At 39.6% G+C, this 25,533-nt stretch overlaps 1 protein-coding gene across 4 annotated transcripts; it reads right to left on the minus strand.

Moving 5' to 3' along the window:
• Positions 1–390: 390 nt before the first annotated feature.
• ZDHHC13 (zDHHC palmitoyltransferase 13) lies at positions 391–20,053 on the minus strand. 4 transcript variants are annotated; one of them, XM_074586324.1, is made up of 17 exons: positions 19,805–20,053; positions 18,597–18,739; positions 17,477–17,599; positions 16,925–17,002; positions 15,742–15,886; positions 14,362–14,426; positions 13,620–13,782; positions 12,496–12,621; positions 12,046–12,179; positions 11,164–11,264; positions 8,336–8,460; positions 7,192–7,254; positions 6,707–6,800; positions 4,385–4,468; positions 3,171–3,328; positions 1,729–1,826; positions 391–995 (listed from the first exon to the last, which is right to left on the minus strand). In XM_074586324.1, the coding sequence occupies exons 1-17, from the start codon at positions 19,823–19,825 to the stop codon at positions 860–862; spliced, it is 1,857 nt and encodes a 618-aa protein (XP_074442425.1). In that variant the 5' UTR covers positions 19,826–20,053; the 3' UTR covers positions 391–859. The 4 variants fall into 4 exon arrangements, with proteins under 4 accessions (XP_074442425.1, XP_074442428.1, XP_074442424.1 ...); XM_074586327.1 differs by lacking the exon at positions 19,805–20,053 and adding an exon at positions 19,254–19,712; XM_074586323.1 differs by lacking the exon at positions 19,805–20,053 and having other exon boundaries at positions 18,597–18,879.
• Between the last annotated feature and the right edge of the window lie 5,480 nt (positions 20,054–25,533).

Raw genomic sequence — 25,533 nt, forward strand, 5'->3', positions numbered from 1 at the left:
CTACAAGAACTGTGCTTCATTACATTACTTTTACGTTGTCAGTTCTAAACGGTATTTAATTTTCTGACCTTGATCCGTTTCCCTACTGTTTTTTGTTATTACCTACTTAGACTTATATTCAAAACCACACTGCCCAGCTGTCCACTCCAGAATTTTCCTGGGAATGTGGCTGACATCTGGCTATTAAAGATTTATGCATGCAGCTGGGAATAATTCCCTCTTTTTAGACACATTGCTATTTGCCATCATCACCTTACCCATTTTCATCCACTAACAGGGCATATATACCTGCAAAACATAAGGCATGTTTTACTTACTGGTTTGTGCCAACCTGTTCTTAAATATCTCACTGGTCACATATCCCTTGAATCTATTTCAGTCTCTAAAAATACACTTAGAAGCAGGAAAGCTCTATTTTATTACATGCAAACCCTCCAAATACAAAGACTTAACAGAAGTTTTCACAACATAAGCAATAAAATTACAGGGTAATTGTAATATTAAATTTTAAAATATGAACACTCCTCTTAATTTTCAAATATAATTTTCTTTTATTATCTGCAAAATAAAGCAAAGGATACCAACACGGTTTTGAAATTCTGCCCTAAAAACTTACCTTTAAAAAATATATTCTTAGTGTCATCTCATCACATAAAATTTCAAGTAGTTTCAGCTCAAACTATATAAACAGACATATAGTGATTGTTCCATATACAAACCTGCTGCAGCTTACGCAAGATAGGTTTAATATTTGAAACAATAACAAAGCCAAGCAACTTCAGAAGATTTTGTAAAAATTAACAAAATATCCAGTTTTATTTAGCTTTCAGCTCCACGGTTTTAGAAATTCAGCACAACCTCATACAGAATGAATGTTTTTCTCCTTTGCCAGATGAAAAAGGTTGTATTGCTTGGTCCAGTCAACTACATTGGGTTTGAACATACCAAAGCAACTGCACTGAAAAAAGTCTGCAAGATTCTGGAAGCATCCAAGACTGAAAATGAGAGAAATATCAATTAATAAACCTAGGAAAAGAAGACCACAGGCAGCAAAAATACACATTCGCCATAAAACAGTACTTAAGCTATAAAGCTATCAAGGAAGACAGCTCAGGGAGAAGAGACTTAAGAACAGCTCTCTATTGAGCATCATTCCTTTGCTGAACTTCTACAACCTGCACTACATTTAAGAGCCAGAGCAGATTAAGTTCAACTCAAATATTTCAAAGCTAGTACTTAGTAAGATCTCATCTGCTAACACACATGAGGAAACACCTACTTCTAGTGTAACAGGGAAACTTTGGTACTAATTTCTCTATTGAGCTAAATACTGCAAGAAAAGCCAGAAAGGGGCCAGTTCATACCTTAATTCTCTTTCTGAACCTACAGAACAGACACAGAGATTGATGAACAAATTAAAGGACAACATCCCCTCACCCCCAAAATAGCATCTACTGATTAGAGCTATGGATGACTTTGGCACATCTTTTTCCTGCGTACACAGCCATGCAGAAAGAACCCCCGTAGCTCTTATGCTGGCTGTTTATTTCCTAGGGCGAAGGAAGTTCTCAGCAAGGAAAATGAGGCCCATTTCCTCCTCTTAGCCCAACTCATCACAGACACACCCACAGACTACCATTTTTATTTTTTTTTTGCATTTATGAAGTAGTGAAGCAAATCTGTACCGAAAAGATACATGCTTAATACACACTGCTCATTAATACTCACTTGTACGGAGTTCTCCTGACTGAAACAGGATGCTTAGAAGATTTTCTCTGCATCAGGAGGTTCATTCTCTCATGCGAGGTCAATCCCAAGAATGCAATCTTACAGAAAGGAAAATATAAGTATTGGTTAAAACGTGAACACCACATATTAAAATTCTGGTCATACGAAAAGATCCTATCCAGAGGGATGGAGGGGAGGAGGCTGGCCATATCTCACAAATAACGCCATAATTAATGACTGAAAAGTATGTTTTTAAACATCACTTGGACTAAAACAGAACCCAGCAAGCTGTAACATTAATGCTTCTGCTGAGATGGCAAGCTTAATTGGGATGACTGTAATGACTACTTTTATCGATGACTGCAGAAGTGCAAGATCTACAGCAGCTAAGCACCTATATCCTCAGATTTTGTCTATATGCTACCACACAGATTAGTAGAAAAAGATCCCCCAAAAAAGACAAAGTAGCCTAGCAAAAATGATGAAGTAGATGTCAGAGACTCAACAATAACATTTTCATTTTCTTGATTCCATGTCTTCTTTCACTGAGTTTCACAATGAGATTTATGGGTTTTTTCTGTATTTTTGCTAACCTATTCCTTTTCCTGTTTTTTTTTTAACCAACAGAAATCTTATAAACCCTTATAAACAGCTGCAAGGTTGCTTCACTGAATGACACGCTGAATATCATAAAGCAGTACATTTACAAATGACTGAGGATGATATCTCAGTGTCTTGGACACCACAGAAATCCAGCAGCGCATATTTTAAGTTGTGCAGTTTTTTTTTTTTTTTAAACAAGATGTAAAAAAAGTCTTTAGCTCAGGATGCTTAACGCACATTCAAATGACACGTATTTCCTAAAAGCTGCTAAAGAAGCTGTTTCCTAGATGTTTTAAGACAGCTCTTCTCAATCTTGTTTGCATAGCCAAGCTCTCTCTGAGAAAACATAAACAAGAAATGTGACAGTCCTCATCAGGATAAAATCCAGGTCATATATTTTTATTGTAGCAATGGGATTTAATACAGTCTAATGCCGCACTGCTGAGCTCTGCCATAGAATTTTCAATTCAGGACTAATTGTGCTATCAAACTTTTGGGCAATTTTTGGGGCAGTAACACCACTTCGATTAGTCAAATATGTGTATTGCCTTTAAATACACCTTTTTATAGGTTTGGAATTTTTGATGAGCAGTGAACCCAGAACTCAGTTATAGGAATGATTTGCAGACTGTGATCCTACTTTTAACATGGGAATGTTGAGTGCACAATTACCCATGAAACGTAAAGAACTGCCTTGAGATTTAAGAAAAAGACCTAGATATGACATTAATTAGTCAAGGAAAGCAGGCACAAAGTTTTTATGGGAGCAAATAATCTAGGGAAAAGCCTTACTGTGATGACTCTTTAAGAGAGAAGCATAGACTGAAGCAAAACAATACCTGATAAAGCTGAACAGTCAGCCCCAGCGAAGCCCACAGAGTATGAAAACAGGCTACTGTGAAGATGTAGGAAACCCAGGGAGAACAACATACTATCTGGGTGAAGTACGTCCATGCTCCATCTTGATGATAACTTGTTGCGCAATGGTTTGACCAATCTGACAAGACACATAATCAGTTAATTATGTTTTTAATATGGGCCACTGAAGAACTGAACAAAGATTATTCGCATAGAATGAATATTACATTGCAATATGCTCTAGAAATACCACATTTAATATATCGTGTTCCCCCCTGAAAGCACCCACATAGATACGTGCCTGCTTGCTATTCTGGCTGCATAATCTTTACATCATGTGGTCATAATCCACCACGGGAACATTCAAGGCACTGGCTATGTACTTTTTTTTTTTTTTTGGCAGTTAACTAGTGATACTGAATAAATCGTCATCTCTCATTGTCAAGACTTCTGAAATTTTGCTTCACGCTTATTTGTAGTTTTAGGACAAGAATTTATCATTTTTCTTAAACACCATCATCAACAAGAGACGACATTATGGTGGAAAGCCCATGGAAGCAATATTCTACCACTATTTTCCCACTATTAAATAGATGTAAACTGGAATATCCACTGTAATAACCACATATGCCTTTAACCTATAAAAAACCCAAACAACTAAAAACAGTGTAACATTTTTTGCCTCTATGTCAGTAGGACAATAAAGAGGTTTTCCTCCCACATTCCCTCACACACAAGAAATGGAGAAAATAATACACTTTTTGCATATGTAAGAGCACCAAAGGTATTTCCAAGTAACAAAATCAATAAAGCCTTTGCAATAATGTATTTACAAACTTACTTTCTATTGCAGTAAAGGGTATCCAGACTAGAACTTGTAAGTTGACCTTCCTCCACGTGGCTTCCCTATTTCATCTCTAACAAAACTGCTTTCTGATATTGTATTTTCCAACGGACATCCCACTAGAGCTGTATCTTAGTTTCTACTCAACACAAGCATAATCAGGTATTTGACCAACGACTCAGATATGATATATTTTCATTTAAAGACAGGATTACAAGATAACATAATCGCTGAAACATGGTATCACTTGCGCAGGTATAATTACACTTGCTGGAAATGAAAAGCTGAAAAATAAGGACCACACACATGCACCCTTGAAAGCTAAATTAAAATAAATTAATGGATACATACAGAGAAGAGTTCCATAAAGTAGCCAGACACCGGTCATAGTTAGGAAAGACAGGAACAATAGGTAGTAACGATGGTTCCCAATGCCTGTATTTGAGGCAAAGAAAAAAAACAGTTCAACATTTTAAAATTCAGCAGTATTTGCATTTCCCCTTAAGTTAATGAGAATAAAAAGAATCAAAACCACTTCTTATTATTACCTCTGCTATTCTCAAGTGAGTTTGACAAGGCTGATCTTCTGCCTCAACTTTCTCCTGCAAGCCACCCCAATTTATAAAATAGAATGAGTTCTGATAGTCAACCAGGATTTGTCTCTCCTTCAGAGCATGCCTTCCACTGTTTTAGTGAGATGAGGACTAATTATGCAACCACAGCCCTCCCCACGCACACTACAATTGTCTCATGTAACTGAAAAATCTAAGCCATTCAATTTAATTGTTTGACCTTTGTGCGCTTCAGAATTGCAAACATATGCCTAAAACCACGCCGGACTTCTGACAGAGAAACTGTTACATGAAGATATACAATTATTTTTTCTTTAAATTACAATCAGCATTGCTCAAAGCTTTGAAACAATGCATCAGAAGGATGTCTCACCACCTTGTGAATAGCAAACACTGTAAAAACACTTCCAAGTATTTAACATTAAAAAAAAGCAATTGGACAAAAAATATGCTGAAAGTATATTGCTACAGATGTAAAGCTCTAACCTTTCTATCTTGAGCATCACCAGTAATGAGACGGAAAGGAAGAAAGAAGTTGTTCCTCAACGAACGCAAGAACATCAAAAACACCCTACGGGGTTATCTCAGTGGGCCTGCTGCTCCAGCTGCTGTCTCTGACAGCGACAACCGGCAGCATTAGTTCAGGAGGACAAACGAGCCTGACTGCTTTCTACAGTTCATTCTCTTCATCCACAGCTACTGCATTACAATGTCACAGCACACATCCTCGTCCAGTTCTGTTAGTATTTACTTTCGGGCACATTGTCCAAAAGTTTGTCTAATGCCTTTCTGAACCTTCTGATACCGCCTGGATCTGCAAACCCTTACAGCAGCAAGCTCCAAAATTTCACTACGTGCCACGTAAAGACATTCTTTCTTTACCACCTCTAAATCCCATTGCTATTCTCACTGAGCCTCCCCTAGTTCTAATATGATGTGCTTGGCAAATAACAGTTCTGCAATCACTTTAGCCACCATCTTCATTGCTTTTTTTTAAAAAAAAACAAAAACAACTCTCAATCATGTCCTCTGTTCCTTCTTCCCTCAAGAGAAGAGAGTCCCAGGCTTTTTGGTCTCTACTCCTAGGGGCACCACTCCATCCCTTCAATCATTTTATTTGCCTTTCTCTCTGACACCTTATTTCCCTCTGGCACCTACCTGTAACCCCTTCAGTATCAACGGTGTATTCTTATATCATAGAATCATAGAATAGAATCATAGAATCATAGAATTGTTGAGGTTGGAAGGGACCTTTAAGATCATCGAGTCCAACCTTTAGCCTACCCTGACAAGAGCCACATCTAAACCATGTCCCTCAGTGCCCCATCTACTCTTTTTTTAAACACCTCCAGAGATGGTGAATCCACCACCTCCCTGGGCAACCTATTCCAATGTTTAATAACCCTTTCAGTGAAAAAATGTCTCCTAATATCTAATCTAAACCTCCCCTGACGTAACTTGAACCCGTTTCCCCTCGTCCTATCACTTGTCACCAGGGAGAAGAGGTCAGCCCCCATCTCTCTACAACCTCCTTTCAGGTAGTTGTAGAGGGTGATAAGGTCTCCCCTCAGCCTCCTCTTCTCCAGGCTAAACAACCCCAGCTCCCTCAGTCGTTCCTCATAAGGTTTGTCCTCCAGGCCCCTCACCAGCTTTGTAGCCCTTCTCTGGACACGCTCCAACACCTCAATGTCCCTCTTGTAGCGAGGGGCCCAAAACTGAACGCAGTACTCGAGGTGGGGCCTCACCAGTGCCGAGTACAGGGGGATGATCACTTCCCTAGTCCGGCTCACCACACTATTCCTGATACAGGCTAGGATGCTGTTGGCCTTCTTGGCCACCTGGGCACACTGCTGGCTCATATTCAGCCGGCTGTCAACCAACACCCCCAGGTCCTTTTCTGCCGGGCTGCTTTCAAGCCACTCTGCCCCAATCCTGTAGCGCTGCATGGGGTTGTTGTGTCCCAAGTGCAGGACCCGGCACTTGGGTATCAGTGTGCTCTCTCTGTGTGCTTGGTATCAGGCGTGCTCTCTCTCTAAGGCATTATTTCTGCAACTTTTAAAATATGTGGCATTTTCAAATTTGATAAAACAAACACTCTCACCTACGCACTGTCCAATCCACAGAGAATGCTGGTCATATCTGGCTACACATGAATTACAAGCCAGGCAGTGCATAGATCTCAAAGGCTTCCTTACCTAGTTGAGGATGAAGGAAAAGAATACAGTCATGGCAAAAGCATTTATTTCGCTCCAAGTTTGGAGCCTCATCTCAGGGGCACGATCACATTTTGTACAATTACTCTATAACAGACCCCACATCGCAGAACACAGATGAGAACTATACATCTTAGTTTTACAAAAAGAGATTGAATTAATAACAATAATAATTATTATGCTATTTTATTAAAATTAGAGGCAAAGGATCTCAATGCATCTCTATTGTCACTGTAAAAAAATAATAATAAATCTAAGTAATATACAACAAACTGTGCATGTAACACTTCCATGACCAGCAATAAGCTTTTTATAACAGTATTGAGTAAAAGCCAGGTTAAAAAAAGAATACAAATACCAAAGGCTCACTTACAAGACACGATGTGCAAAATGTTCTGAAGTCCAAGCAACCTGCTTCTGCAAGAGCTACAATGTTCTGAAAGACAAAAGTAGTTCACGCTTGCATTTGGATCACATTTGCAGGGAGATCTATGAAGATTTTTACATTCGGCCTTTTGCAGTTCATAAGCATTTTGACTGACAAGCACCAATAGGAGTAACTCGCTTTTTAAATCAAAAAGGTCCAGGAGAAACACAACAGACTAATGCAACTTCACTCATGCAGGATTGTTCAGAAAAGCATCTCTATGTTGGCAAAATTAATAAATAATGTGAATGAAATAGTCTTAAAAACGAGATGGTATTAAGATACAAGGTACCTCTGATATAGTCAGCCAGACTTCAGAGAGATGAGGAGAGCTGCTGTATTTACTGTCCCTTTATGAATACTAGATAGACAATGTTTACTAGTCCCGTGGCAACAAGTTAAAATTGCAGTTTATTCTCCCAGACAATCTAAAGAAATACCACCTCACGGAGAGCAAAGAGACCGCAAACAAAATGCTTTCCTTAATCCACAACCTGGGGAGACCAAATCCTAAATTCTCTAGTGATTGGTTGGCTGTGATTTCTTTTTGCACTTCTAAAATAGAGCTAGGAAATAGCATGCGATTTACACGATGCTTAAGCACCAAAAAATCAAACCATTATACACATCCTCAAAGCATCCGACAAAATTTAAGCCGTTTCTAGCCTTTGATATGTCATACAAACATGAAACACTGTAGAAACGCACTGTGAGTATCTCTTTCTAACCTTAGACAACTAGAGTGAAAAATCATTCAAAATTTATATTTATTAAGTGAAGGTCTATGTGAATTTATATCGCAGATAATGTCAGTGGTGTGGGTCTGTACGATGTTTGGTACAGACCCACGTTTCAATGAGAAGATGGAGGCAAGTAAATTATGTCAGGATGATGAAGATAAGGAAACAAGCAGTAGTAGAAGAAATTATCTGTGATCTATGTTGTTCAATGACAGAGCTAAACACTTAAAAAAAGAAAAAAAGTTTTTTCACTGCTCTCAAGTTGAACAAAGCTACACAGGGCGACAAAAAAACCAACCAAAAATATGTATGTATTGCACCAGGTGAGCCCTTCCATTCGTTTCACCTACCTCTTTTCTTTCTTTTTCTGAAGTCTTAATATATCCAGGGTCAGTTCTCCAAGTTTTATAAAAATAATAAAGAAGACCCACCACACTGAACATGACGGTGATTTCAAGAATTGTATTGGTCACATGTAATATTCAGGTTAAGGAATATATTCTTATATATATTCTCATGTCACTGCTATTTGTCAAACAAAATATTCTACAAAATTAATTTATGCTATTTTACAATCAACAAAAAGGAACAGAATGATTTTTGCTTTTATAGTAGGATCCTCTCTGTCCTTCGGAGGCCATTATATCACAGAAGCTGAATATTCCGTCATTTGAGTGTTGAAGAGAAGACTTTTACAACTGTATAAAGCTGCATCACACTACAGCTCCCTGTCCTCCTCACTAGCAGAGCGCAGACTTTTGCTTCTGAATATTGAAGAGACTGAAAATTAATTCAACTTCTTTTTTCCCCCCTCTGAATTCCTTCTATTTTATTTAAACAATACCAATCAGACATGCATAGTTATTAAGCTTCCAGCAGCTGTGAGATTTGTTTGACTGCTGCACACACCCCTAAGTCACCAAACAGGCTCTTACTTGGACCGTTTTCTAAGTCTTGCCCTCTCTTGTTGTTCCAGCTAAAAAAACTGAATATATTTAGATAAAAAAAATGCAACTTCGGTCAACCTCTGTCACTCAAAAAAACCACGCAACACTGCCAAACACTTCTGAAGGTAATGGGGCAGCTACTGGGAACCCTTCTTCCCTCGCAAATATACTAGAAAAACCGTGATGATAAAATGACAAATTTCTGGTCTAATTGGACATTTTTATTCTTGCAGACCCTTTGCTTTTACCCAGTGGCTGACTGTTTTAATGACTGTATATAGAAGAAAGTCATCTCTCATGAAGTCTTAGCAGACTTAAATTCAGTCCTTTTCATATATAGTTATTTGCTCCAACTTCTCCAGCAGACAAATTATTATCACACTTGACAGAGGATATATAGTCATTAGGAACACAACTTTTACGCTATGGAGTAAAGAGATCTGTACGTCAGGTGAAAGAGGGAGAAAAACATATCAACTATCTCCATACAGCCACAGCGGAATGCCGAGTGGGATACGTTTCATACCAATTAAAGTCAAGCATTGAACCTGAGAGCTCAAGCTCCTAAAGAACAGTCCATGATGCCACCAAGAAGCAGCCAGGGAGCCCAAGCCTGGCTCCCATCTCCAGTGACCACTCAGTCACTATCTAAACTGCGCAGTGTGAATAACTCTTAAAAAAAAAAAAAAAAAAAAAAAGAAGTGCTGCAACCTCAAGGTTGTTTTGTCTTACAAACTAAAACCACTGCAAAGCAGCTCTAATTAAAATCAAGATAATAAATTATGAAATATTGGTGCTGTCTATTAACAGTCATACAGCTGCGTTTGTTACGATGCAATTGCAGGGTCCACTACAGAAGTCAAAATGATTGCCTGTGGATACCGCTGGTCTATTCACACTTCTGTTATTTTTTGGAGCTGGCAGTAGTCCTTAACTAGAATGGCTGGATTTTCATTCAGACAGAAATACAGGTAACTAGAATACTGAACGCTTGTATAACACTCAGATCTGTGACCAGCTCCAGAAGGAAAAGACATTAATGAGAAAGAGGGTTGGACAGTGAAATGGAAAACCATCCACTTGCCCATCTCACCAAGCTGTGGTTAGACCTTCCAGAATATTGCTACATTCTTTATCTTCAGCAAAGTGTCTGACTCAAACCCCTATGGTTGGATTTTTTTTTCCCCTTTTAATTTAGATGACACCAAGAAAATCTTCAAACTTCACAGCGCAACACCGAGTAACTTGATCTTCATTTAGACAAGCATATGCGTCTATCCCCAGCGGGAATATACTTGATCAGTTCATCGAAGTTAATCCTGATAATTCTAATAAGAACATCTTAATTAGGAAGAGTACAAAGGAAAATGCCAGTTAAAGGAGGAAGTAATTAAAAATTAATTAAAATTGTGTAGCAATATACTATAGCTGGTTTAGTAGAAAATTATTTACAGTTCTAAGTATCTCCCTAAAGGCCTTTTCATAGAACTTAATCAATAAATAAACAGATGCCCCCTGTGTAACAACAAAGCAGGGCACTGAAAAGAGTGTGTAAGCTACTAAAATATTTTTGTACTTTATTTTTGTGCAAAGCCTTTTCAAAGAAAGTAAATAAAAGGTAGACATTAATGCCCTGTACACAGAGGATGCAACGTAACCTGTGAATAAAGAAAGATGGGAGACTGGAAGATCTATTTTGGAGGGACATGAAGAAATTTGTTCCCTGTTTTTTGCGGGGGTGATGAGGGTGTTGTTGTTGTTTTTAAAAGCAGAAGCACGAATACCACTAGCTATCAAATCATTGTCATTTCAGAAAGAAGAGATGTTTTGAAAATTACTATTAACGCATGTGTTATCCAGTCACACTACATGGCAAAATACATTACTGTATGAGGGTCTCAATGAGGAAGATTAAAGAGTCACATGGAGGTGGTAACAGGGACAAGGAGGTTAATAACAAAGATGTTTTCATTTTGATATTCCAGTAACATAAGAAATAGTTCAGAATTGTACACAAATATCTGCTAAAGATGAAAGAAGGTATGAATTTTTAGTCCGTATGAAACTTTAATTTAAACTCAAAGATACTCCACCCCTGCTCAATGGAAGTAAACCAATCTTACCACACGTTAAGTCATGCAGAATTATCTGGGACTGCTCATTACTGTTTGCATGACCAGGCTTGGACTTATTAGGAAGAGTTCTATTGCATTTCTTGACCAAAAGGATATCAGGCAGGAACCAGAGAAACCAGGTCACGGACATCCAAAAAATTGAACTTAGCAGAAATGCTGTGGGAAGATACCTTAGATTCTTGAGCCCCACAAATTGCCTGAAAGAACATTGGAAGAAAAAAATATTTTTTAAAAACGTATTTAAAACTTAACCCCGTAGAGTATAAATTATGATTTGTTATTTTAAAAACTTCACACACAAAGTATATTTCACATCTCTCTTAAAGCAATCAAGAATTGTCACTCAAAAGCATTATTTAGGCAGATGCGTAGGGAGTTAACAATGCAAAAATAAAACAGATGAATGCACTGTTCCAGCCTAAAATTATGTATCAGAAGTACTGCAGCACTAGGTGAAAAGTGCCATCTCTGCCTATTTGGCCACTGATAGCATTGCCATTTCAAGGAGCACTGACTCTTGCAGTAAGTGTTGACAAAAGACGGAAACCTGCGACACAGCTTCAGATAACACTGGGAGGTCCGGGGAGCAGAGGGGGAGGGAATGGTTCATTAAAACTCATCCTGTGTCACCAATACAGAAGGAAAAGTCGAGATAAAGCACATTTCTGAGTGTCTACCAGGTGCAGACCTTCAATAACACTCTCTTTATCATTAAAATTAGCTAACAGACCGCTTAAACACTTTTTGCCCAAATCTTTCAGTGATGAGAAACTATTATTTTACACACCTAAGACATTCAATTTCTGTGGTGGCTCTAAAAAGCACATGCATTTAAATCCTTCACACACTCTGCAACCATTTCTCAGGAGATATTTTTAACGCTAAGTGAAACTAAACTCTGAAAAGAATACTGCATTAGATACCTTACATGGCATCTATAACAAATAAATACATATACAGAGAGAAAAAGCCACAAACCTCACAAACAGAGCCATCCCAAAGAGCAGGAAGAGAAGCAGACCTCCTTTCAAAAGCCAAGAATCAGAACTTAAGTTCACCACGTGTCCTATGGCCCACATCAACGTCAAGGAAGACGCCCACAGCAGGAAGACCTGGTTATTGTTAAAACATGACAAAGTATTCAAGCAGGACTTAGTTCAAAATTATTCAGTTCATGTAATAACAAATGCTGAAAGACTCAAGGTAGACAAGACAAAGTGACACGTGAATACATCAAAGGGGGGGCTGGGGGGGAAGACACAAAACCCCCCACCCAAACCACTGCTACACGCTTCTAAAGCATTTTACTTCTGTGCGCTCAATTTCATACACCTTAGAAGATCCTCTCGAGAAAAGAGATAATTGCATATTATTCTAAACATGGAATGCTGTTGTTTTATTTCCATTAGTTATTACTTGTCAAATTACCTCATATTTCTCTACTGTTTTCAGTAATCTGTTATTTCTTCTGCTTCTCATTCTTTCTTCCTCTTTTACCATATAAACCATGAAGCGATTCAGACTTCGATAAGCAAGGTCCACTGGTGTCTCTCCCTTTAACAACAGAAATGTTTGTTTCTTTATGCACTTAACACATAAATACTTTCCTTTTTACCAGAAGCAAGAAATAAATATAGCTAAAACAAGAATCACTTGGCAGTTACCCCTCTCCTCCCCCCCCCCCCTTTTTTTTTTTAAGGCAAGGGTAAGCTAAATTCAGAGTTTTAACATGCTTAATCCAGTGCTTTGTAGTTCTAAAAACTGATACTTCCAACCAGATTATATCCATTTGAGTTATCTGTTGGACTATGTCCAATAACCTGAAACGCTATAGTGTCAGTAAGCATGTATTATTCTAGCAGAAAAGGAAGGTTTCTTGTTTATGCTAACTTTTTAAAACCAAACAATGTCTTAAGAGTCATACATATGAATAAAAAGAAGTGGCAGACGGAAAAACTGCACAGCTTAATACACAAACCCTGAGTAGCTACACTGTACGAACATATCTATATAGTCATAGGAATTGAGAGCTTACACTTCTCATTATCAGTTTTTACAAATATTAGGACAAATACTTTCATATGTGATGGCCCCTTTTGAACGTATAAACAGGCATTATCAAACACTGGTTTTCACAGGATGACATACATGTTTTTAAAGGCTTTAAGAGTCTCACCAGACACCAAGATACTGTTATTTTTAAAAGTCTGGCCGGAGTCATTACTCCTCACGACAATGTTTTGACGTAGAAAACAGACAATTTAAAAGAAAAAAAAAAAAGAAAAAGAAAAAAGGGAGGATCCGCAAAGGACACAATTATGTTCCGAGCGAGTGAAAGGATTGGCTGTTCATCAAATGAAGGTTGCAAAGAATATCTGTATTCATACTTCGTGTCACACCACACGAAAGGTGCTAACTCCTTCTGGAAAAGGCTAAGAACGCCCGGCTCTTAGTCAGCCCCTGTTCCAAAGGAGAGAGGACTCAGATTTTTCTTTACATTCATTTTACACGTTCACGCTACATGGAATGAAATATCATGAAAGAAACTGTACCTTGACATTTTTTACGTCCAGGCTAGCACCAGCTTCCAGCAAGAGATCCACTGCACTAGTATTGCCTGATGTTATTGCCCAATGCAGTGCAGTGTTCTTTTGAACATTGTCTACAGCATTGAGAGAGGGGTTAAACTTTAAGAGAAACCTCGTGGGTTCTGGTCTAGATGAAAATAAAGTATAAAAGTTAACAAACAGAAGATAACCTGCACTGGAGATGAAATTTTTGAACGTCTTATAAAAACCACTGTTCCCAATCTGTGAAATAACAGCAGCTACACAATGCTGTGTCTCAGAACAGGCTCATCAAAGACAGATTCAAGTTTATAATTCAGCACCCGCCCTGAGGGTTTTTCTCCAGAATATGTTATCTTCCAATTTTAATAAATATGAGGTACATAGATAGATTATATCTTTCTACAACACTGTATATAAGCTTACATTTCCACATTTTATTTATTCTAAAGGCATTTTACTGTGCCCACCTCCATTTATTTTATTTTCTGGGAATTAACGCTGCAGCCAACTCAGCTGCAAACCTAAACTTCCTTAAGAAATTCTTTTGACTTTCTTTGCTATATCCAATTCACCACTTCATAACTCCTGATCTCTGAAATACTGTATATTTTAATACAACTAAAAGTGAAAGGAATGAGTATAACAAAAAGTTTTCATAAGAAAAACCATCTCACTGCTTCTTGGGTATAATAAATAGCTTCTTTTTAAGTTATTCACTACTTACCCAATCACTTTTTGTGCTGATAACATTAAAGGTGTTTGTCCATTCAAGTCTGTTGTGTCTATGTTCTAAGGATAAGAAAAAAAAATTATAAGCAAGTGATTACTAGCGATTTCAGGAAACAGAGAGATGGTCAGTTTCAGAGGTATCCAACAGGCTTAGCTTCACTGCAGTAGTGAAAGAAACCAAATTATACCAGCCAAGAAGCAAACATTCATTTAAAAAATTTCTTCCCCTCTGAGTCTTGCATGTCACTCCCTTCAGAATACGCTGAGTCTCCACTATGGATATTTTTAAGGCAGACTCTCCACTACCAATACTTTTAAGGGAACCATGTTAACCACATTTCTTGTCCTCTTTTGTGCAAAAATACTATAAAGTGTGCCTCACAAACCAGCGCTAACCATCTTCCTTGCATAAACAGAGGTACGTAACAGAATGTTCAAGTACATAAAACTAGTTTATTAAACAACAACAAAAAAATTTATTATATATAGAGATACGTAATTATTTAAACATCTACTTTGTGTTACCTAATCTTCTTTCTTTTCACAATGAAGGTTTCCTTCTTCCCTGTCTCCATCCATCATTGCATCAGACCAGATTTACTTAAACATTTAATCATTTAGATTTTTAGTAGAAGACCGGTAGGATAAAAACTTCCTTAAGTTTGTGATATATAGCATTGATACCTACATTCCAGAAGTCAGTTACTCTACTAAAGAGAGCTCTATGAGAAAGAAATACCAAATCTTTAAATTTTAATACACAGTGTTTCAAAGAAACAGTCTAGATCATATAAGAACTCTCCTCTCCTTTTTATTTGACAATTTACACTTGTCCTTAATTCTGCGTACTTCAGATGTAAGCTAAGCAGACATCAACTAGAGTGGATACAATATAAAATTACAGAAAATACAGAAAACAGACATTTCTAATAAAAAACTCAGACCTAGTCTGATCATCTATTCTTCATGCTTCAATTGATGGACAATTGCACAGATTATTAGTTACAAATTCGTAATCAAATACTAAGTACTTCATGATGTATACACTTCACATACTGCTTCTTGTTATCAGGTTTAAAAGCCAGTTGTTATTTATACAGCACCACAAATCTGCACAGCCTTAACAACTCTCCTTAAATGCTCTGAATCGTACAGCGGTGACAAGAACAGGACAGATAATTTTAAAAAAAAAAAAAAAAAAAAATTAAAAAAATTAAAAAAATAATCCAGGTTTCTCTGAGTCTATGGTACAGGGAAATAGTTGTCAAATACCTGCTTATCATCTAGAAAACAAAACAGTTAATTCTGAAATGTACGGTACACAGAGGCAGCTACTCGCAAGTAGAAAAGAATCCTTGGGACATCAACAACATACCTGGCCTTTTGCTATGAGATAAGCAACAATGGGCATGTGCTGAAACAGCACTGCTAAATGAACGCTGCTGAATCCTTCCCCATCAATAAGACTGGGATCCGCTCCACATTTCAACAGTAGCATGACCATAGGTAGATGTCCTTGTCTGTAACGATATATGAAATGAAACTATAGAGATGACAAAAAAAAGATGGAAATTTTAATAAAAGCATTGCCTTAATAATTCTCACAGATACCCTCCCCAAAAAGTTTCCTTTCAGATTCTGGTGTTTTTATTCAGGAAATTCCTTCTTTTAAATCAAAAGTTTATATGAGAAAGTTATATTAAATATATACCTTAATATGTTAATCTAAGGCAAACTGTTGATTTAGAATACGATGATTATTCTACAGCAATTTCTCCTGTGAGCAGTCTTTCTCAGAAGTATCTAACTGTGTTTGGCAGAAGGCTAGGATAGCCTTCTCTTATAAGAAGAGAGCCATGCTCTTACAAGAAGAACAAACTGATCTTCCAATGTCAGAATTTGCACAGAGCGACTGCGTGTGTATAGTGGCAGCTCTAAGGAGCCCGAGAGGAAAAGCTAATGCCACCAGGGGAAGAAGGGCGAAGAGCTCTCTACATGCCTCTGAACAACAAGATGTCTTACACTGGTCCTACTGCTACACGCTTGTGCTTTAAAGTCTAGGACTGGCAGCATTGTCTTACGAAAGCACGTCAGGGGAATCTAGTGCAGAAGCTAAAAAAACTGAAAGCGTATTAACTAGACAGGCTGAGATCTGAGGGAATCCATGACAACAACTTTTTCAGACTTAAACTGTGCCCTGATAAGCATCAACAGTTAATTAATTTCAGTGCCCTAACACAGCCAAGTCTTCTTTGCCCAGTAAGGCAGAACTTATGAGGCAAAGTCTGAGCAGCACTCCTTCATCCCTAGGGAAACTTCGAATTCTGAGTCCAAGTGACTGAAACACAGATACGCACATAACACAACTTTGTGGCCTGCAAAGTTACCAGGAATCAGAGAACAGATTTCAGCATTATTATGGACACGCTGTGAAGTTCCTTATACCTCAATAAAATAAACATACCATAGAATTTGATTTAAGATGAGCACTGTTGTGCTACACAAAATATAACTGTTAATACTACCGGGTTTACAATTAGTAGTTGTAAGCAGCGTACCTAATGGCCCAGTGAAGGGGAGTTGAATTTAAATCTCCGCCTAGCTGATCCACTATTGCCCCTTTGGAAATATAGTATCTGTGTAACAACAACACAATAAGATTAAAAATAGACATAATAAAACATTAAAACGTCAAACTAAGGGTAACGTAGCTCTAGTAGTAAATAGCTCATAATAATAAAAAAATCACTAGAGAAGTAAATGGACAAGAGTATTTTTTCAGTAAAGGACGCTATTTTGAGAAAATATTTAAGAAAAAAATATAGTAATTAGCAAGGCACTTATAAAATCAGCTTTAATCTTTGTTAAACAAACCAAACCCAGGAAAATCTAATGATTTCATGTACTACAGGATTTCACATACAAAGAAACTGTGGTAAGTTTACATTTCAGTGACATTTTCACAAAGGTAATTGGGTTAAAATTTGAATTTTATGCTTTTTTTCCTCAAGCAGCACGTTGCTTTGTTTTGAAGTATACCAGCAACAAAGTGATTATAAATAACGGTGGCAGAATACTTGTGTTACTTTCACAAGGACCCTAGAGCTTACTTAACCAGCTCCTGTCTGTTGTTTATCGCTGCCCAGTGAAGAAGAGTCACATTTTCTTTGTCTGGTTGTCGAACATCGTACCCTGCTTCTACCAGTTCTTTGCATCGCTCTACAAATCCATGCCTTAAATGAGAAAAAAAAAAACATATCTATTTAATTATCATTCATTTGTTAAGTATTCCCCAGTTTAGAGAGAGCCATATACTAAAGAAAAAGTAAATCTCAGTAAGCACCACCCAGCAGTTCCTACTTGAGCAAATTCCCCATTGTGTTTCATAGAAGTCTTACAAAAAGAGTTGGGCTGAGCCTCGATGCGTAGAATTTTCTGCCTAAACAAAACAAACCTGGCTGAGATACCATTGTTTATGATAAAAATATTTACAATAGTACCTTTAAATGATTTTTCTTCTTTCACTACTGTCGTGGTTTAACCCCAGCCAGCAGCCAGGACCACTCAGCCACTTGCGTACTCTCCCCACTTGGGATGGGGGAGAGAAATCAGACAGTAGAAGTGAGGAAAAACTCAAGGGTCGAAATAAAGACAGTTTAATAAGTAAAGCAAAAGCCGCGCATGCAAGCAAAGCAAAACAAGGAATTTATTCCCTGCTTCCCATCAGCAGGCAGGTGTTCAGCCATCTCCAGGAAAGCAGGGTTCCAGCACGCGTAAAGGTTACTTGGGAAGGCAAATACCATAACTCTGAACTTTCCCCCCTTCCTTTTTCTTCCCCCAGCTTTATATATTGAACATGATGTTGTATGGCATGGAATATCCCTTTGGTCAGATGGGGTCAGCTGTCTCTGCTGTGTCCCCTCCCAGCTTCTTGTGTCCCCCCAGCCTGCTCACTGGCAGGGTGGTGTGAGGAGCAGAAAAAGCCTTGGATGCCTAGCAATAACCAAAACCACCAGGGCACTATCAACAGCATTTCCCATCCCAAACCCAAAGCATAGCACTATGCCAGCTACTAGTAAGAAAGTCAACTCTGTCCCAGCTGAAACCATGACAACTACGGGGAAAAAATGGAACTGTAAAATTTCTCTTTGTAAAATTATCCAGCCTGGCTCACATCTGGGGACACTCCCATCTATTTCAACATTCTGCACATACAGAACATATACTTACTGCGTAGCCTTGACAATATCACAGGTGCTGGGGTCTTCAACAATGGGATTCGGTCCTTGTAGCACTGGCAGATCTTTATCCCCATGGGCGCTATGACAGTTGTGCGCATGAGGTCGATGAGGCCCATGGCAATGGTTTTTACACTGTTGGTTAACCAAACATCTATCAACAAACATTATTTATACACTGCACATCACACCTCCCTCTTTACCAGAAGCGCATGCTACACTTATTGTAGAATCATAGGATGGTTTGGGTTGGGAGGCACCTTGAAGATCATCTGGTTCCAACCCCCTGCCCTGGGCAGGGACACCTCCCACCAGCCCAGGTTGCTCAAAGCCCCGTCCAACCTGGCCTTGAACCCCTCCAGGGATGGGGCAGCCACAACATCCCTGGGCAACCTGGGCCAGGGTCTCACCACCCTCACAGGAAAGAATTTCTTTCTGATAGCTAATCTAAATCTCCCCTCTTCCAGTTTGAAACCATTCCCCCTCGTCCCACAGCTCCCCTCCCTGATAAAGGGTCCCTGCCCAGCTTTCCTGGAGCCCCTTTAGGGACTGGAAAGGGCTGGAAGGTCTCCCCAGAGCCTTCTCCAGGCTGAACGCCCCCAGCTCTCTCAGCCTGTCCTCACAGCAGAAGGGCTCTAGCAATACATACTTGTCAAGTTGCATTAATATAAATAAGGAAGTTAATTTCAAGCACAGTTAAAACCGCCTGACGAGACTAATCCTTTCAGTTGCCACAGGAACACAGGAGGACACACGGGAAATGGTTAAGGTCCATCAGGCCACATCGCGAAGGCGTTGAACGCCCTGCGGAGCCGGCTCCCGACACAACGGCCCGGGAAGCGACACCCCGAGTCCCACAGCAGGTTTGGAAGCACACGGCCACCGGAGAGCCCCTCGCCCGGCCCCGCTCGCCTCAAAACCAGACGCGAGGCGCTAGAAGAGGAACCAGAAGGGACACAGGCCTCCCTCCTCGGTGCGCGGCAGCAGCCGGGGCCAGCCACCGCCGGGGGACACCATCCGCCGGGGATCACTCGCGACCCCCGCCCCGCCGCCTCACGGGGCCCCGGGGCTTCGCCGCCGGCCCCAGCCCTCAGGCAAGGGCGGTCCCGGGCACCTCCCCGCGGCCGGGCGGACCGAAGGCAGGGCGGCCCCCGGCAGCACCCTTCCCTCCCCGGCAGCCGACCCCGGGCCTCCCCTCACCGCCGGGCCTCCGGCGGCCATGCTCCCTGCCCGAAGCTCCGCGCCCGCCGCTGCTTCCTGCTACCGCTTCCTGGTTACCGGCTCCGGGAGCGGCAGCGAGGGCGGGGCCGGGCGGCCGCTGTACCGGGCTGGGGCCGGGCACACGGGGGCCGGGCAGCCGCCCGCCGGGCCGGGGGGTGCAGCAGCCTGTGCGGGGCAGAGCCTGGGGAAGGCGCCCCTGACCTCCACCACTGCCGCAGGGCCTCTTCCGCAGGTGGGCGGCCTCCGGTTCCCTTCAGTTCTGCCTCAGACTGCTCCGTCTCTTTCCCATAAGCAACAACGTGGAAATACTCATGCGGTGGGTGCTGGAATTTTCACACAGGACCCTCTCCAAGGTTGAGGACAAGGACCAGCTCCTTTTCTGCTAGCACAGTCTTCAGGAATCCACCTGAAAGCAGTACCAGCCCCATGTCTTGCCTACAAAGTGATTATAACTGGGGTTATAACCTATCCCACCCGCACGCCTTGTACGACAGGAGGAGCCGAGGGGACGCTTGGAGCCAGCGCAGGGTTCAAAGGCTGACAAGTCCGTGTTAAAACATGAGAAGGAGTTGCCAGCCTTTATAAAGCTCGTAAACATGTTGACGCCTGATAATGTTGTAAGCAAACATTACAGTATGAAATAATTAGCCTCAGAGTGAGCGCATGTCCAAAAAAACCCAAAACAAACAATGCCTCATTTACAACTGCCTGTGTGCTGGTTAAAGCAGGAGCGAGCATCATAAAACATGTACGGCAGTTAAGGGAATCATAAATCCGTCCTCTGACGCTCAAGGGTCTGATGTTGCAACCTTAATATCATTAATTTGGCATGTCTTCATATGTAGTTCCTGCAACTATTTTTAAGGGGGGGAAAAAATATTTTCTTCTTTATATAGTCATAGCAAGACTCTCCTTTATCATTAGAGCGATATCTACAAATTCAGTCAAAGAAATCCACCCCCAGTACACAGCAAATGGCCAAAATAAGCAGTTACCAACTATCTGGAGAGAACTGAAAATGCTGGTTGGTTAGCACTGTGGGCTGACATCAGCTGGAAGATGCCCTTGTTCCTTCCTTCCTCCTCTCCCTCCTTGATCCATGGAAAATCTCAAGCTCAATGCAGCATCAGCCGATGGAGATCTGGCTGGGTTTGGGGGCTGTGGGCAGGGGTTTCTGATCTGGTAAGAGGAAGGCTGGCCAGGCACATCACATGTATTTTCAGCTGAGTGTTGCTGCCTTGGAAAAGGGATGGTTCTTCATCACGTTCTTTTAAGAAGTTCATATCCTGTTAGTAAGTTTGACAGCTACCAAAGGTTCTGAGGCGTGCACATCTTAATGAGAAGATGGAAAATTCCAGAAAAAAAATAATCAAAGGCTTTATTGGTTTGTTTTGTTGCAAGAAATGAAAAGAAACTCTTCACCATCCTACAGCCCTCAGGCTTGTCAGATCTGATGCTGAAAACAGTAATAGTAGCAGAGATTCACGAAAGTCACCAAAATACTGTAAAGAGTGCTGTTACCTTCCAGATCGAGTGGCTATCAAAATGCTTTGGTTTTTTATGACTGCTGATAGCACCTTGTACTTTCTATAAACTTCCGCTGAGATTTTCAATCATTTTAAAATGCATTAGTAAGCTGTATGAGGTAGGTAAACATTGCTCAGAGCACTCCTCTTACATACTTGGCCTTTATTTGCTTTTCCTGATCTTTTTACTGTCTGATCTTCCTGTTTCTTAGGCTTCGTCCTTATACCCTCCTTTTGTTTTTCCAGTTTCAATCCACCTCTCATCATAATTTATTGTCCAGAAGGAAACAGACCGCTACATTGGGATCCACGATAGCTGCTGAAAAGAAGGCTCAGAAAACCATATTCCAGCAATACCGATGTTCGTGAGCACGCTAAATCAATATGGGAAGGTATTCCCACTCAAGCTCTGTTTATCAAGTATTGTGAGTTTTTTTTCTCTGGTCTCGCTCCAGCAGGTCATGCACCCACGCCTGCCCCAAGTCTCCTTCCACGACGTTGCAAAGGTGCAAGTTGAGCACCTCCTATTCATGCGGCGGATTTAGGGCTGGAATATCCCAAATGGCATAGTTTAGGCCCCTAAGTTGACTAAAGGAATAAAAATAAGCATTATTTCCGCTATCAGAGAGAAATTGGCAAGATGATTTTAAAGTGGTTTTATTTCTAAATTCATGTTAATTTTAGCATGTTAAAAAAAAATAATTAAAAAAAAATTATCAGCCATGGAACGTGTTCAAATCACCAAAGAAATAACAACTGTTATTTGTTGTTGTTTAAATCATCTGAAACTGTAAATGTTATGAATTTTTAGTTAAAGTTAGTACCTTAAGGAAGCTGTTGCAAATACTGTGGGCATCTGCTGTCCTCCACGGTTACTGAAGAGTGGGTGAATAATAGAAACCTGCTGCAAACAAACAGAAAAGATTCCCTTCACAAGATCATTTGGAATGAGGCCAGAAAAAAAAAAAATAATTCTGAGTGTGGCTGCTGGAGGCTGCTCACGGTACATTAGGAAAAATTGCTTTATTCCAAATAAACTACCACTTGCTTTCCCAGCATTATTGTGGAAGAACAAATGTGGTTACTCATAGTCTGTAAGTTGGGCTAGCAATCGACGTGCACAGAATGAATGCAAAACCAAATTCCAGTTGACAGGTTAATACAGATTTTCCTTCCATATGCAGAACTGCTACATAAATAGATATTAAAGCAGCTCTAGTTGATAAAATATTGAGAGCTTTAATTTGGTTCAGTATCACAAAATGTTTTTTATATGATTTGAATACAGAAGTGATGTTGGGGAAGCTTAGGAAGAAACACTCTTGTGTTAATTCTAAGGTACCACAAAAAGATTTGGTGGGCGCTTTGCTGCTTCAGTATGTAACGGATCCCAAAAAATGCAGAAATAAAAATAAAACTGAAGAAGAAAAGAAGTTAGTATTTTCCAGTTTGAGAGTTAGGATTTGTTAAAATAGAGAAGTTAGATAGAGGTTTTCTGCATTATCTGAGACTGTTCACAAACCTTAAATCACTTGATTATATGGTATTGTGTGACAGTTGGTAGCAGTAATTACAGTAGTATGCTGGCAATTTTCAGCTTGTTCTCTTTAAATCTTTGTTACCTGCAGATCTCACCTCTAGCATCCTTTTTTATCCTTAAAAAAACGCCAAACCAACCTTTCCAAAAATAGGAAAAAGGAAGGTTTTCCTCCTGCTACAACTGGCTTTACGAAAGAATTCATGTTTGCTGTTGCTGGAACCTTGAGCAAAGCTCCTAGGGGAAGGCAAGATTTGGTCCTCAAAGAACAGATGGGAAAATTTCCATTTTAAACTACATACTATCTTTATTGTATTCGTGGTTTTTGGAACATATAGTGGTTACTGATTTAATGTAATTTTTTTTTTTTTTAAACAGTCAGCCACTATTATCTCACAGCATACAGTGACAAACTAAGCTTAAACAGGCTTTGGTGAACTATTTGTGTACAACAAATTGAGGCAGAACTGAACAGCTTGATTTTTTTTTTTTCCTGGATAATGCTGCACAGTTAACACATCTCATTTATTTATACTTGGTGAGTAAATTTGCTCAAAGTACTTAAGTGTTTGCATGGGTAAGAACAACTTCTACTTGTTCGCAATCCTTAAAGGACTAAGACTTGGATTAAGTCCTAAAACAATCATTCTCCCTCCCAAACAGCCTTTTACAAGTGACTATGCCCATGATTAGTGTCATTTTGATTAGATAATGGTAAAGAGATCCTTAGGTGTTTAGCAGCTCTCAAATAGCATTTTCCATTCACTGGATAAATGACAGAGAAGCAAGCATAAGAAAAAAAAAAGCCATTAAATCAGGTCAAATTATATGAAAATTGCAATTTAAATAGTATAATGCTTTTTTATTATGGCAAAACATCATATTATGCATTTTATGTTTCCCCTTATTGCTTTTGATGCTGTTTTATGAAGCAGTATAAGATTTTTGTATGAAAGTGTATCTTTTCTGAAGAAAGAGTTAGAGGGCACAGATAGCATTCAGTTTAATTCTGGAAGCTACCTCCTTATTCTGTTTCTCCTAAAAAAAAAAAAATAAAATCTTTCTCCGATTCTGCTGTACAAGGACTTTTTCTGAAGCCACAGGAACAACACCGCAGACCTGCCAACAGAAGGGTCATTGTAATTACACCTCTGTTTACACCCCTAAACTAAAGCCATCAACTCTGCCTGTGAAATTTGAATAACATGGATTGTACGTATCCTCAGAAGGTTTCACATTCCTTTTTGGTATTATTTGTGCACAGCCAGAGGTGGTACAGAGGCACTGGGCTATGAGACAACAACTGATGTACTCCACTTTGCAAGTTCTCAAAGGAAAAAGACGTCCAAGAACACTGGCTAAGGGTTCTTGATCTTGCTGAATTGCCATGAACTGTCGTTTAGGTGTATTCCACGTATTCATTTCGTTGCTTGCTTCTCTTCCAGAGGAGGTAGTAATAAGCACATGTTATACATTCAAAAGCTGACACTTGTTTTGGCTGGAGGAAAACAGGTAAAGAAGGAACATCCCTCTTCACTGACAGGAGCCAAGATTTTCACTAGTTAGTTTATAGTAGTACAAACTGTCAGCTACAACTGTGCAAGAGTTACTCAAGTCGGCCTTCTCTGTTCTGGTGCCTTCCTACCCCTTGTGTCTTCTTTTTGTCAGCTGTGACTTTACAGACTAAAACCTACAAAACCTTCAGGCTACTACATACAGAGAAATGCTTAGGAAACTCTTTCATAAACAAATGTAAGATACTTCAGGAAACCACAAGAGGAGGCATCACTCCAATAACGTAATTTTCTAAAGAAAACATTAGGAAATTAAATATGTTAGAAGGAAGCGACATTTTAACATCTGGTAATTGTCCTCAATGCTAGATCATCCATTTCCTTTCTCTTTCGCTCCGTCTTCACCTAATTACACCACAGTTGTGAATCACTTCTCCTTAGTGACTGCATCAAAGCCTTGCTTATATTTGACTCATAGGGGGAAGGGCTTTTTGATACATGACCTGCAGCGTTATAGAGAAAACTCATCACTAAGTGATCCTCACATACCACCTGTAAAGCCAAACATTAGAATAAAGCATACTTTCCAGACGCTGAGATGGTTACTTCTATACCACCTTAAGAAAAAAGAACGGTCACATTTCAAGATGTTTTGGGAGTTTATGATAGCCATTTATCCATTTTTCAGCACAACTGAAATTCTGGCAGTGATATCCCATTTTTCCTCGCAAGTGATCATTCTTGCAGCACCATCCACTGTAGATAGTGAACAGTTAAATAGTTAAATGTGTTCCCCTTTACCAGTACATTTTTTTCTGTCAGTGGAGAGGTTTCTCTCTCTTGAGAGTGGTTAATTTTACACACGTTATAGAGTGATGAACTCTGACTTGAATTAACAAACTACTTAATATTTACTTGGGTCACCTCTTTAAGAGCCTTATTCTAAATATGTTAAAATTGACAGTAAACTTTATTTTTCAATGAAGAGAGATGAACATGGACACACGGTTATAGACACTACTGAACTGGGGCAAGTACTACTGCAGCGTGAAGCGTATCACACCGAGAAAATCATAACCATGTCATAGCAGTTAGTTATTCTCTATCCCAGTACTTACGTAGTGTGCAAAA

Source organism: Larus michahellis, chromosome 4 (genome assembly GCF_964199755.1).
Source record: "Larus michahellis chromosome 4, bLarMic1.1, whole genome shotgun sequence".
In the NCBI taxonomy this organism is placed as follows: domain Eukaryota; kingdom Metazoa; phylum Chordata; class Aves; order Charadriiformes; family Laridae; genus Larus; species Larus michahellis.

Excerpts from the sequence above, each read along its gene's own strand:
- ZDHHC13 (XM_074586323.1), bottom strand. The coding sequence starts at position 18,772 with ATGTTTGTTGATAGATGTTTGGTTAACCAACAGTGTAAAAACCATTGC. Across the intron at positions 17,600-18,596 it reads GATATTGTCAAGGCTACGCA|GCATGGATTTGTAGAGCGAT; the intron begins GTAAGTATATGT and ends TTCTCATTTAAG. Across the intron at positions 4,469-6,706 it reads GTGGATTGGACAGTGCGTAG|GCATTGGGAACCATCGTTAC; the intron begins GTGAGAGTGTTT and ends CCTCAAATACAG.